General features: G+C 34.7%; 1 protein-coding gene across 3 annotated transcripts in view; it reads right to left on the bottom strand.

Moving 5' to 3' along the window:
• The window catches only part of UBR3 (ubiquitin protein ligase E3 component n-recognin 3), a 268,208-nt gene that overhangs the window by 89,893 nt on the left and 164,811 nt on the right, over positions 1 to 13,504 (bottom strand). For all 3 annotated transcript variants that reach the window (XM_034954464.3, XM_034954467.3, XM_034954465.3), the window contains exons 25-26: positions 10,187 to 10,336; positions 2,514 to 2,647 (exon numbers count right to left, since the gene is read on the bottom strand). In XM_034954464.3, coding sequence (XP_034810355.2) covers positions 2,514 to 2,647; positions 10,187 to 10,336 — 284 coding nt within the window. The remainder of the gene's footprint in view (positions 1 to 2,513; positions 2,648 to 10,186; positions 10,337 to 13,504) is intronic.

The raw sequence follows: 13,504 nt of genomic DNA, 5'->3' as shown, positions 1-13,504 counted from the left end.
CTCACGCCTGTAATCCCAACACTTTAGGAGGCCGAGGCGAGCAGATCACGAGGTCAAGAGATCGAGACCATCCTGGCCAACATGGTGAAACCCTGTCTCTACTAAAAATATAAAAAATTAGCCGGACATGGTGGTGGGCGCTTGTAGTCCCAGCTACTCGGAAGGCTGAGGCAGGGGAATCATTTGAACCCAGGCCCCAGGAGGCAGAGGTCGCAGTGAGCCGAGATCGCACCACTGCACTCCAGCCTGGCGACGGAGTGAGACTCTATCTAAAAAAAAAAAAGTCCAAAGCAATAAAGAACAAAGAAAAAAGTGTGAAAATATGTGTACACACATACGTGTATTTATACACACGCACATACAGAGACTGCTACAAAATAACCATAATTTCATTTTAAAGTCTCTGAAAATATACGGAAGCATGACCCTTATTACCTAACCCAAACTGTCTAACAGGCCTAACCTAGCCTTCCTAAATGGGATAGCTTGAATATTTAAAACATCACTTTACATTTATATTGACCTGTATTATATGCAGAGTGACCTATATGCAGGGTGAACCCTAACCTGGTGATTACTGCATGAAAGATCATTATCAGCCCTATTTTACAGATGAGGAAATTGAGTCTCAGACCACTTAAGGGATTTGGCCAAGCTCACATTGCTCAGAAATGGCAGAATCAGGACCAAACCCCAGTTTTTCTGGTCTAGGACTCTTTCTACTCTACACAATACCTCCCTGTAGGTCCATCAGCTCCTGCAGAAGCCACCAGAAACCTTCCTGTCAGCCTAGCATATTAAGGAACCAGACTCTACTCTGGCTCTTATCATCACTAGGTCAGTTCCTATTTATTCTGATTATGTATTCTGTCTTCCACTTATCTTACTAATTTCTTCCACTTCAACCAATGGATTTATGGGCAAGAAAGAAGTTCTATTTGGAAATCTATCCATATAATCATCTCATATAGCTAACTAAAAATAATGTTTTACTTTATATTTTAAGCTAATATCTTACATTTATTTAATTCAAGACACAGTAGATTTAAAAAACTACAACAGGAGAAAGGAAACCCCATTTGATAATCCACTCAGAAAACATCAAAAGGAATACAGAAATTTTAAAAAGACGTTAACAATGCTGCTGCTACTAAAGTTTATGTTGAAGGCCTTCAGATACTTCTGAGTGTCAGAGCCTGAAAAAAAACTACTAAGTTTGTAAGAAGTCATAGCAGATATGAATCAAATCCATCCTTACTTTACATTTTAAAAGTATCATAATGAAATTTTATTATATATCTTTAAATGAAAGTAAAAGAGGGAGGCAAAAATCTTCATACAACATTCCTACCATAATAAAAGTTTCTACAGAGTTAATACATTAAGTCCTCACTTTAATGTTATCAATAGGTTCTTGGAAACTGTGACTTTAAGCAAATGATGTGGAACAAAACTAATTTAACCACAGGTTAATTGATATAAACAAGAGTTAAATTCCTACAGTATATTTCTGATTACAAAAACATCATCAAAACTTCTAAAGACCTAAAACATTTCTAATACGAAACACTGAAATAAATGAGGAGTATGCATACATTTGAGAAAGTTTAATAAAAACAAGATAACGATTTACCCAATTTTTGACAAAACAATGAGTGCTGTCAGTAGTAGTGGTGATGGGTTAAATTAAGGAATAAATGTTTGCAAAGTGAAAATCGTTAAAGAGCACTTCCTATTACCATGCAGTTTAAAAACAAACAATAACAAATATGCGGGTTCACTGAGCCCTTTCATACCACATCGTTATTATGCAGCTGTATAATTATCATATACTTTATAAATTTTTACTTTATCATATACTTTATAAATTTATAAATTAAAAAATAATATGTTTTCATTATTTCATTCATTTTCCAGCCTACTTATTCCAGTTCACAGTCATAAGTGGCTGGAGCCTATCCCACAGCTCAGAGCACAAGGAAGGAATCGACCCTGGGCAGGACCCCATCCCATGGCAGGACACACTCACATCCACACCCATACTGACTCATACCAGGACAATTTAGACATGCTAATTAACCTAATGTGCAGCACATCTTTGAGAAGTAGGAAGAACTGGAATACCCAGACAAAACCCATAAAGACATGGGGAGAACACATAAATTCCCCACTGACAGTGGCCCCAGTAGGGAATTTATTTTTTTCTCATCAACATTATAACAAAACAATGTTGAAAGAAACAACGTTATTTAAGGACCTGCTGTACTCATCATTCCACTTAATTGAATGTGTGTATCACACAACAAACAACATTTAAAACAAAGGTATCACATTTATTACCTGAAATGTTTATTAACAGATTTCCATTTCTTTCTATCCACATATTAATTTTTTTCTAATAAACTTTCAAATTTAACATCAGAATGCCATTTTGGTAAAAGACATGTAAAATTCTGGAGGGAAATAACCATCAACTTGGCAGACAAAAGTACTATTTTATAAAGAGTACTTACATCCTTAAAATAACGCTGTAATAATGAAAGCCTCACATCATGAACGGCTGCACAGGTATCCCAAGGGTAAATCTGCTCCTCTTCACTGATCGGCAACTTTTTTGGCTCAACATTGTCACGGCACTGCCCCAAAACTACATTAACAGATAAAAGCTCATTAATCAAAAATAATCAGTGCCATAGACCTGTAACTCCAAGAAAAGCTGAGTTATTTACCACAAGCAACTCGAATTATTTCACTATTAGAATATTTTTAAAGACCCCTCAAAAAAGTGGTATTCTAGTTTTCTTCTACAGGCTAAATAAAGCTTCACATATGCCAATATTTACTTTAAAAAATAACACTGAACTATGATTATAAACTCAAGATGGATGGATGGATGGGTTCCTAAATCTGTCCACTGAAAAAGCCTACATGATTTAACTCTCCAGTATTCACAAACTTTATTTCTAAATATACTATTTCTCACTAAAAGGAAGAAGAGATCCTTGGAGAAAGAGCTGAGTTCAGGGTTGGGGAAAAGTGCAAGGTGAGCCCGGAAGGATGTGTAATTAAAAAGAGCAAGGAAGTGTTCAAACACTGAGGGAGCAGATTTATAAAGACCTGGAGTTCTGGTAAAATCTGAGAAAAGTTGAATATTAAAAAGAATAATAATAGTAATAGATAATACAATACGTTCACTGACCCAGGCAAGGAAAATCAAATAAAAGGGTAAAAGGGTGAGTAGAGTCTTAACGTATCATCCTACAGATTACCTACTACCTTACCCAAGGTATCAAACTTAGTTGGCACCACCCATAATAGGACAAATTGACACAGTGAACCTCCTGATGTAACGCTGTTGGAAGGAACATCACCTGTATAATACCCTTGCCAAAACTGTTTAACTTCAATCTAGTAACAAGTAAATAATCACACAAATCCAGATTCTGAGATATTCTATGGAACAACCAACCTGGACTCTGAAACTTTAAAAAGGGGCTAGAGAAACTGTTCTGAATTACAGGAGACTAACAAGAAATGATAATGGAAAACAATACATGATATTTTATTCGATTGTGGATCAAGAAATATCTGCTATAAAAATATTACTGACTCTGACCACAAAAAAATGATATAAGTGTATATGTGTATATGTTAATCAGCCTAATGGTAAAGTGGTATATACATTAATTAGCTTGACTTAATCATTCCACAATGTATACATGTCAAAATATCATATCACATTTATGTACCCCATAAATATGTACAATTTTTATTTATCAAGTAAATAAGAAACACAAAAAATATTGCAGGGACAACTGAGAGAATCTGAATATAAACAGTATTTGATGTTACTAATGTTACATTTCTTAGGAATGATAATGGTACCATAATTATGTAAAAGAATATCCTTGGGCTGGGTGTGGTGGCTCATGCCTGTAAACCCAGCACTTTGGGAGGCCAAGGTGGACAGACTACTTGAGGCCAGAAGTTCAAGACCGGCCTGGCCAACATGACAAAACCCCATCTCTAATAAAAATACAAAATTTAGCTGGGTATGGTGGTGCACACCTGTAATCCCAGCTACTCAAGAGGCTAAGGCATGAGAATTGCTTGAGCCTGGGAGGCTGGGGTTGCAGTGAGCTGAGATCGTGCCACTGCACTCTAGCCTGAGCAACAGAGAGGGACTCTGTCTCAAAATATACATGAGAAATTTTTAAAAAAGAATATCCTTGTTCTTAGGAGTTATATTCTAAAGTATTTACAGATAAAATATCATGATGTGTGCATCAGAAAAGCTGCTCTTTAAAAAGGGAATAATAGGTTTATCACTGCGGGCCTTAAGTTTTGCAAGGATTTATAACAGCAACAGAAATAAGAGACAAAAGCTGGTAGATGCTACCAGCTAAAATATAATTACCATGATGCATAATCCTCTTAATATGCTGCTGCATTCAGTTTGCTAGAATTTTGTTGAGAATTTTTGCATGTATACTCATAAGGGATATTGGTCTATTGTTTTCCTGTGTTTATCTGGCTTTGGTATCAAAGCTAGCCTCATAGAATGCTAGCCTCAGAATAAGTTGGGAAGTGTTCACTCCTCTATTTTTTGGACAAGTTTGAGAAGCATTGGTGTTAATTCTTTAAATGACTGATAGAATTCATCAGTGAAGCCATCTGGTCCTGTCCTTTTCACTGTCAGATTTTTAAAAATTACTGAATCAATCTTTTTGTTATTAATATGTTCAAACTTTTTATTACTTCTTGGGTCCATTTGGTAGTTTGTATATTTCTAGGAAATCATTCATTTAATCCATGTCATCTAATTTTTTGGCATAAATTGGTCATAGTATTCTCTTATAATCCTTTCTATTTCCGTGAGGTCTGTAGTAAAGTCAATAATTTCATTTCTGATTTTAGTTATTTGAATCTTTTTTAATGTATGCATTTACAGCTGTAAATTTCCCCATTTTCACTGCATTCTAAAGGTTTGGGTATGTTGCATTTTCATTTTCCTTCACCTCAAAGTGTTTTCTAATTTCATTTGTAATTTATTCTTTGGTCCATTGGTTGTTTAAGAGTATGTTGTTTTAGGCCAGGCACGGTGGCTCACACCTGTAATCCCAACACTTTGGGAGGCCGAGGCAGGCAGATCACAAGGTCAGGAGATCGAGACCATCCTGGCTAACACGGTGAAATCCCATCTCTACTAAAAATACAAAAAATTAGCTGGGCATCGTGGTGGGCGCCTGTGGTCCCAGCTACTTGGGAAGCTGAGGCAGGAGAATGGCGTGAACCCAGGAGATGGAGCTTACAGTGAGCCGAGACCACGCCACTGCACTCCAGCCTGCATGACAGAGTGAGACTCCATCTCAAAAAAATAATAATAATAAAATAAAGAGTATGTTGTTTAATTTCCACATACTTGCGAATTTCCCAGGTTTCCTTTTGTTATTCATAGCTAGTTTCATTCCATTATGACCACAGACAATTTTTTGAATAATTTCAATCTTTTAAAATGTTATTGAGGCTTGTTTTGTGGCCTAACATATGGTCTACCTAGGATAATGTTCCATATACCATTGAGAAAAATATACATTCCACTGTTATTGGGTGGAGTGTTCTATATAAGTCTGTTAGGTCTGGTTGTTTTACAGTGTTGCTCAAGTATTCAGTCTCCTTTCTGATCTTCTGTCTAGTTGTTCTATAAAGTCTCCAATTATTATTTTAGAAGTATCTATTTCTCCCTTCAATTCTGTCCATTTTTGCTTCCTACATTGGGGGCTCTGTTGTTTGGAGCATATATGTTTATAATACCTTCATGATGGATTGGCTGTTTATCAATATATAATCTCCTTCTTTGTCCCTTGTAACAATTCTTAACTTACAATTTATTTTGTCTCATAGTATAACCATCCCAGCTCTCTTTTGGTTACTATTTGCATGGAATCTCTTCCCATCCTTTCACTTTCAACTTATTGTGTCTCTGGATCTAAAGTGAATCTCTTGTAGCATCACATTATTAAAAATTCATTCTGTCAACCTCTGCCTTTTACCTGGGCAGTTTAATGCATTTATATTTTAAGTAATTACTAACTTTAAAAAAAAAATTAATTCTTCCTTTTTGCTATTTTCTATTTCTTCTTTAATTGATTACTGCCTTCTTCTGTAATTAATTGAATTTTCTGGTATAAAATTTTGATTCCCTTCTCTTTTCTTTTATGTGTGCGTGTGTGTGTGTGTGTGTGTGTGTGTGTAACTTTTTTTATAGTGTTTACCCTAGGGATTAGAATTAACATCTTTACTTTGTAACAATCAAATTTAAATAAATATCTACTTCATTTCAGAAATATACAAAAACTGCTCCATCCCCCTTCCCTTTGTGTTTTTATCTCAATGCCTACACTCTTCCACAAACAAGAACATTATTATTTGGTTTACAAATCTAGATATACAGTTCTTTCCGGATTTACTTTCTTTTATTATATATATTTTTGAAGTGCTATGAAAACTAACTGCTCTTTCTGAATCTTCGCAACTTTGGACTTTCTGAATCTTTGCAAAGATTGTAGGGTTTAGTAAAATGAAAAGACTATATAATATTGTATTATTCTCCTATGGAGAACTGAAGCTCCCCAAATCAGTAATGTTTACAACAGGCATTCTGAGTAATAATGAGATGGCACATAAATTAATATCTTTCCATGTAGATAAATGTACTTAAAGGCCCTTAATTAAGCAGTGTTTTGAAGGGTTCCTAATCAAAAGTCTGTAATTTAGCATAAATCACATATAAAAATAAAGAGTTAAAAGCATGAGACTTTTCTTTAATACATGGTTTGAAGAACATGGCAATAAAGTATCAGTGAACACTAAAAAGATCTAGAACAATAAGCACACCTAGCATCCAGACTTTTGTCTCTAAATACCATTTCCCACTAAGAAGGAACTAATGCTTCTTTGAGAGATTGCTGATTTCAGGGCAGGAAATGTGTAAGATAAATTTATTGTAACTTGCCACATCAAAAAATGTAGAAAGACCCAAGGCTACTTACTACTCTAGCCTTGTATCAAAAGAACTCAGGAGACAACTCGAATAAGCTCTCAGTGAACAAAGATGGAAGAACACGAGCATCAACAAGAAAGTAACTATAGAGTTATTAATAGAGTTCATAATGATTAAAAACAGTTCATTAATGATACCTGAAAGTACTAATTATCTTTAGAAAATGATTTTTAAACCCCACTATCTCAATATTTTGAGCACCTGTAGTAAATAAAAGGAAAGAATACTATGTCTACCCTGCCTTTCCTGTGTAATCTGTATCTCAGAGCAACAAAAAATAGGTGATGAAGTGAAATTTCTTTTATAGAAGTATATGTCAGCTAATAAACAACAAAAAAAAACATGAAAGAGATTTGTAATCTCTGATCAACTGATGGATTTAGGCAGTAATCATCACTTCCTACTAATATCACAGAGAGAAAACAGAGGGAACAGAGGAATATGTTAAACATCACAGCAACATTCTGAAAAATCCAAATTGGTTTTCAATGATCCAATTTCTTTAAAAAAGTAAAATGATGGGAGGAGGGGGTAAAGATAGAGGGAGAGTGGATCTATTAATTAAAAGACCACAAAGGAATACTGCAACTATAAATAAATTAAGCAAAATAAATAAATAAATAGAGACAATGGGAAAATTTTAAACACTGACTAGATGTTTGATGATACTGAGGAATTTATTTAGGACTGACTGTGGTTATGTTTAAAAAACAAGACCTTTCTTTTTAACAGAAACACTGATTTTTTTACAGATGAAATTATATGATGTCTAAAATCTGCTTCGAAATAATTTTAATAAGGAGGGAACAAATGAAATAAAATTAGCCAGAAATTAATCACTGTTGAAGATAGATGGGGACATGGGGGTTCACTTTGCACATCTCCTTAGCATACTGTTAAAAATTTTCCATATTCAAATCTAAAAGAGAAGAAATGAATCAAAATAAAGAAGCCCAGAGAAAAAAGGGGTAAAAGGGGGAAAGTATCAATGGGTGGATAAGGCTTAGATGGTAAAGAAGGAAACAGCTAGAGAATTCACCTATTATACTAAAATTATTCCTGAGTTTTAATACTCTTTAATGTCAGTTTCTTTTTTTCTTTTTTAATTTTTTTAAAGATAGGGTCTTACTCTATCACGCAAGCTAGAGTGCAGTGGTGCAATCTCAGCTCACTGCAACCTCGACCTCTTGGGCTCAGGCAATCCTCCCACCTTGGCCTCCTGAGTAGCTGGGACCACAGGTGCACGTCACCACACCTGTCTAATTTTACTTTTTGTAGAGACAGGGTCTTACTGTGTTGCTCAGGCTGGTCTTGAACTCCTAGACTCAAGCAATCCTCCCGCCTTGGCTTCCCAAAATGCTGGAATTACAGGCATGAACCACTGTGTCCTGGCAAAATTAGTTTCTTATTTTTTTCCTTCTATCTCTAAGGGATAAGGCAGCTACAGTATAGTGGAATTGTTTAATATTTATTGGTCTAGCTAGCATATACAATTGTTTAAAAGAGACTTTAAAAAGTAACAGACCAAATAAACTTAAAAACATAAAATAATGAACAAATAAAAGCTTAAAACAAGAACGTAAGTTTCACTGGAGCAGGGATTTTGTTTTGTCTCTTACTAGAACAGTGCCTGACACCTAGGAGCTCAATAAATATCTGTGAAATAAATTAATGAATAAAACAAATCATTACATTGATAACTATATAGTATTTAATCACGAAGTTGAAAGTCAATTGGCAATAATCTAATAAACTGCTTTCCTAAGAGTAGTAGAAAGGAAAAGTAGCTGTAAAAGTAGTTAATACTTCCACACATTTCCCTTTCAGTAAGCATTTCTGATTTGGACAGCTCTACTTCAATGTCCCACTAAATCAGGATTTCCCAAATCAATTCATTTTAGGCAAGAAGAGTAACAGAACAAATGAATTTACTAGGCATCATATTGGATTCTTTTTGTTTATATTACATTACTTAACCAATACAAAAATCCTCTAAAGTCAATATGAGCTCTCTATATAAAAGAAAAAAACATATTTGGCCACAGTAAGTAAACCAATACCATTTTTGAATTCAGGGGAGTTTCTAATATCTAACTCTTTCCACTTTACCCTACTAATTCAGAGAGTTAACACCCTAGAAAATAATCCTCTGGAGAAATATGTAAGAATTTTTTTTCTCTTTATTTTACACATACTCTTGTTGGAAAAGGATTAAATTTATTGCGACTAGATTGTACAAGAATTATCACTACCCTCAAAAATACTTCATTATGGAAGACAATGGACACCATTCAGACAAATCCTTCAAACTTTTAAAATTATATTTATAATTTATAATAAAATTATATAGTTTAAAACTATAGACTGGTAAACATACCAATTCACAGACTGTTTGAACAAATAAAGGCAGAGCTGTCTAAATATGCCTTGTGTAATTAAAAACTGAGAATATTTATGGGCTAAGGAGTTTTCCAGATTTTAGAACAATTGTTGTTGTGTTTTTTTTTTTTTTTTTTTTTTTTTTGAGACAGAGTCTTGCTCTGTCACCCAGGCTGGAGTGCAGTGGTGCAATCTCAGCTCACTGCAACCTCTGCCTCCCAGGTTCCAGCGATTCTCCTGCCTCAGGCTCCCAAATAGCTGGGATTACAGGCGCCCTCCACCACACCGGCCAATATTTTATATTTTTAGTAGAGACAGGGTTTCACCATGTTGGCCATGTTGGCTAGTATTGAACTCCTGACCTCAGGTGATCTGCCCACCTCAGCCTCCCAAAGTGCTGGAATTACAGATGCGAGGCACCACACCCGGCCAGAACAACTATAATTACCAAGAAAGCTGAACGCAGTTATCGGCCACCTAGCATTGGTAATATACCATCACACTTTAAAGAAAAAAATTGTGAAACCATATAGCAAGATCTCTGTTAGGAGTTTCTTCTAACACTCATGTCCAGGAAAGTAAGATATTACCAGATAAAGAATCTTTGTTATTTGGATCTAAACTGACCCTTGCCTAGTTATAAGTAGACAAAGATATAATTTTCATTTAATACAGATATTTATTAATCTGTTGTATATACTTCAGCTCTAAAATGTTCCCATGAAAAAATTACTTTGATTTTACCTGAGGATGCTTGTAACAGTACAACTAATCCAGTAGGTCGATCTTCAGAGGAGGGGCCACTCTGTCCACAAATAACACAGTCATATACTGCCTCGGAAACCTGTGGTTCTGCCGTGGTGATCTCCATAGGAATATCATTCTCAGGAGAATCTGAGGGAAAAAAGTTACATCTCTTTAATTCCTTAGGAGGAAAATCTCTCTTCAATGAAAGTGTGAGAGAAAAATCAAGTTCAAACAATTTTTAGCTTCAATATCAATAAAGTATACAGTAATAAAACTGTGGAAAAAATAACCTTACTCAAGTAAAATATTTAGACAGATAAAATAATGCAAAGACTTTAATAATGAAAGATTTAAACTAAAATATGGTTAAATACACTTCTAATGTTGTATCATTCAAATATAAAATAGATACAGAAAACATAGAGGCAAAGATATTTGTATCAAAAGAGAAATATTTTAAAATAACATGTTACAGAAAGAAGGGAGATGTTTGTTTTAATTTTCCTTGAGGCACCTAAGGGGTTATTCACAACAACATGACAGCTCTTGGGAAAATATGGTAGTATTTACTAGAATATAAAAGAGAAGAAACTATTTCTTTCTCACTCTCAGTTCTAGTGATTATATCTCAGAAATAGTAGCTATCAATGTTTTTTAATGTAGGGAAATCATAAAGATATGACCATATTATATATGAATAAAGCAGAACTCATCAAAAATAGCAGTAATCCTCTGGTGATATAATGTTACTAATAGCAAAAAATAAAATATTGAGTTAATAATTATTTACAGATAAAGACACTTAAATTCATGAAGATAAGTGATGCTGCCACTGGTGACAAAGAAATGGGTGGAAGAGACTGGGAAGAACAGGGAAGCAGAAGTGCTTTATGAAATGTTTAAAAGATGGAGGCACATCTAAGTAAATATGTAAAAATACACGTCAGAAATAAGAAAAACGTCAAGTTTAGATATTTTAAAATAAGAATTCATGCAGATATACATACATCTGATACTTATGAAGAATGACTGAGAGGAAAAGGGACAGTAACCTAAAATAGAACTTTGGGTAATGCCTAGTATTAATGGAAATAAAAAGATGCCACAAAGAAATTAGCAAACAAAACAAAAACAAAAACAGTACCTGAATAGAATCAAACCAAAGATCACAATGTCTATGAAAATACACTAGTAGGTCAAAATGAAAAGAAGATTTCAAAAGAAAAAAGTACCAGAGGCCATTAGGAGTTGATATGAGGCCGGGCATGGTGGCTCATGCCTGTAATCCCAGCACTTTGGGAGGCTGAGGCGGGCAGATCACCTGAGGTCAGGAGTTTGAGACCAAGCCTGGCTAACATAGTGAAACCCTGTCTCTACTAAAAATACAAAAAATTGGGCAGGCATGGTGGCAGGCACCTGTAATCCTGGCTACTTGGAAGGCTAAGGCAGGAGAATCACTTGAACCCAGGAGGCAGAGGTTGCAGTTAGCTGAGATCGCACCACTGCACTCCAGCCTGGGCAACAAGAGTGAAACTACGTCTCAGAAAAAAAAAAAGAAAAGAAAAGAGTTGATATGAGACTACTTTGGGTCTTAGGGAGAAAAGAGAAGAGAAAACCATGCAGAAAAAAGAAATTGTCTGCTCTCAAGTGCAAAGGAGAACACAGAGATACCTGACAAAGTACAGTGAAATAACTCAGTCTCGTGTTAAGTGCCAAAGAAATACAATTTCATTAACCCTATCTCACACATAAAGATCTTTTTTTTTTTTTTAATAAGTCTTGGTACAATCGACTTGAAAACCTCAAGGAAACCCTGATGCCAAAACACATTATCCAAGATGCTGCTAAGGCATCTTTTCTAGTTTTTAAAAGAAACTTCAATGACAATCTTCAGTGGTGATACAGTACCAATGGCATGAAAATAAAATAGGTGAACTCATTTTCATGCAGAGTACTTTTTATTTGAAATCTGACTTTAAAAATTACAGACACCAATGTCCCTTTTTTCTTCAAGAAACTAAGATCATGGTTTATTTCTGAAAAGAGGAGGAAAAGTCACAGCTTTTTATATCCTATGTTGAATTAAAATGTTATTGGTAATATATGGTTGATTCTATCATTCCAGTACCAAATTCTGACATTTTTAGTAAGATTTAAAAAGGATCTGTGTCCAAATTAAATGCTGTATTTAAATGTGATTATTGTTTCTCACTTATCTGTGAGATATGAAAAAATAAAGAACCTATTCTGAAAGAAGTCAGGCCCCAAAAAAGTACATATGGTATGTAAATTGTTAAAGAACAAAAGCATGAAAAACTAATATACAGAGTCACAAGTAATGATACTGGTTACTCTTGGAAGAAGCAGTGACAGAAAGAGACCATGAAGGGAGCTTATGGGATGCTACTAATTTTTATTTCTCAATTTGGATGCTGGTTTCTCAATCTGGATTCAGTTATACAGTCACAATCTGTTTGTTAAAACTCAAAGAGCTCTAAAATCCTGAAACATGCATTATGAGTATATTTCAATAAAAAGGTTTCTTTTAAAAACCCCTACTCTAAATGAGTAACTTGGTATATTCTGTAACAAGTATTATAATAAAGGTACTTAATGCACACATCAATATCTGCACATATTTTCCACACCAAAAACAAAATCTAAATGATGTGCCATGCAAATTGAGGCAATGAAAAAATTACAATGATTTACAATCTAGGTAAATTAAATGAATAAAAGATGCAAAACTGATAGAGTAATAGTCAAAGATGACAAATCCAAGTGTTACTAGAGACTAATAATGAAAATATTCTTGCTACCAAATAACCCTGGAATTCTTAAGTTCTACTTTAACTTTCAGTTCAATTCAAATTCAAAGGGTTTCTGTATAAAATTCACATTTGCCCTTTTAGAACAAAAGTACTACTTAAATTACCATAATTGATATTATTACAATAAATACAAAAAAGATAACTAAAGCAATAGTTAATTTATCTGTTTGGTTTTACATGAACAGAAAAGAATCTATCTGAATGAAGCAGCTGATTCTTCTGAATGCTATTACACTTAGCCAAATGACCGCAAGATGGCCCCAATTCTCCACTCCTCCCTGTATCCATGCTCTTCACAATGTGATACTGTAATTCCTCCCATCAAGAGACAGTTTATTTCCCCACTCCTTGAATATCAGCTGGCCTTGACTTGTTTTAATGAAGAGAATGTGGAGGATGGGCGCAGTGGCTCACACCTATAATCTCAGCACTTTTGGGAGGCCGAGGCAGGTGGATTGCCTGAGGCCAGGAGCTCAAGACCAGC

The sequence above is a fragment of the Pan paniscus genome, chromosome 13 (genome assembly GCF_029289425.2).
Source record: "Pan paniscus chromosome 13, NHGRI_mPanPan1-v2.0_pri, whole genome shotgun sequence".
Classification (NCBI taxonomy): Eukaryota; Metazoa; Chordata; class Mammalia; order Primates; family Hominidae; genus Pan; species Pan paniscus.
This window is presented reverse-complemented; position numbering and strand designations above follow the sequence as displayed.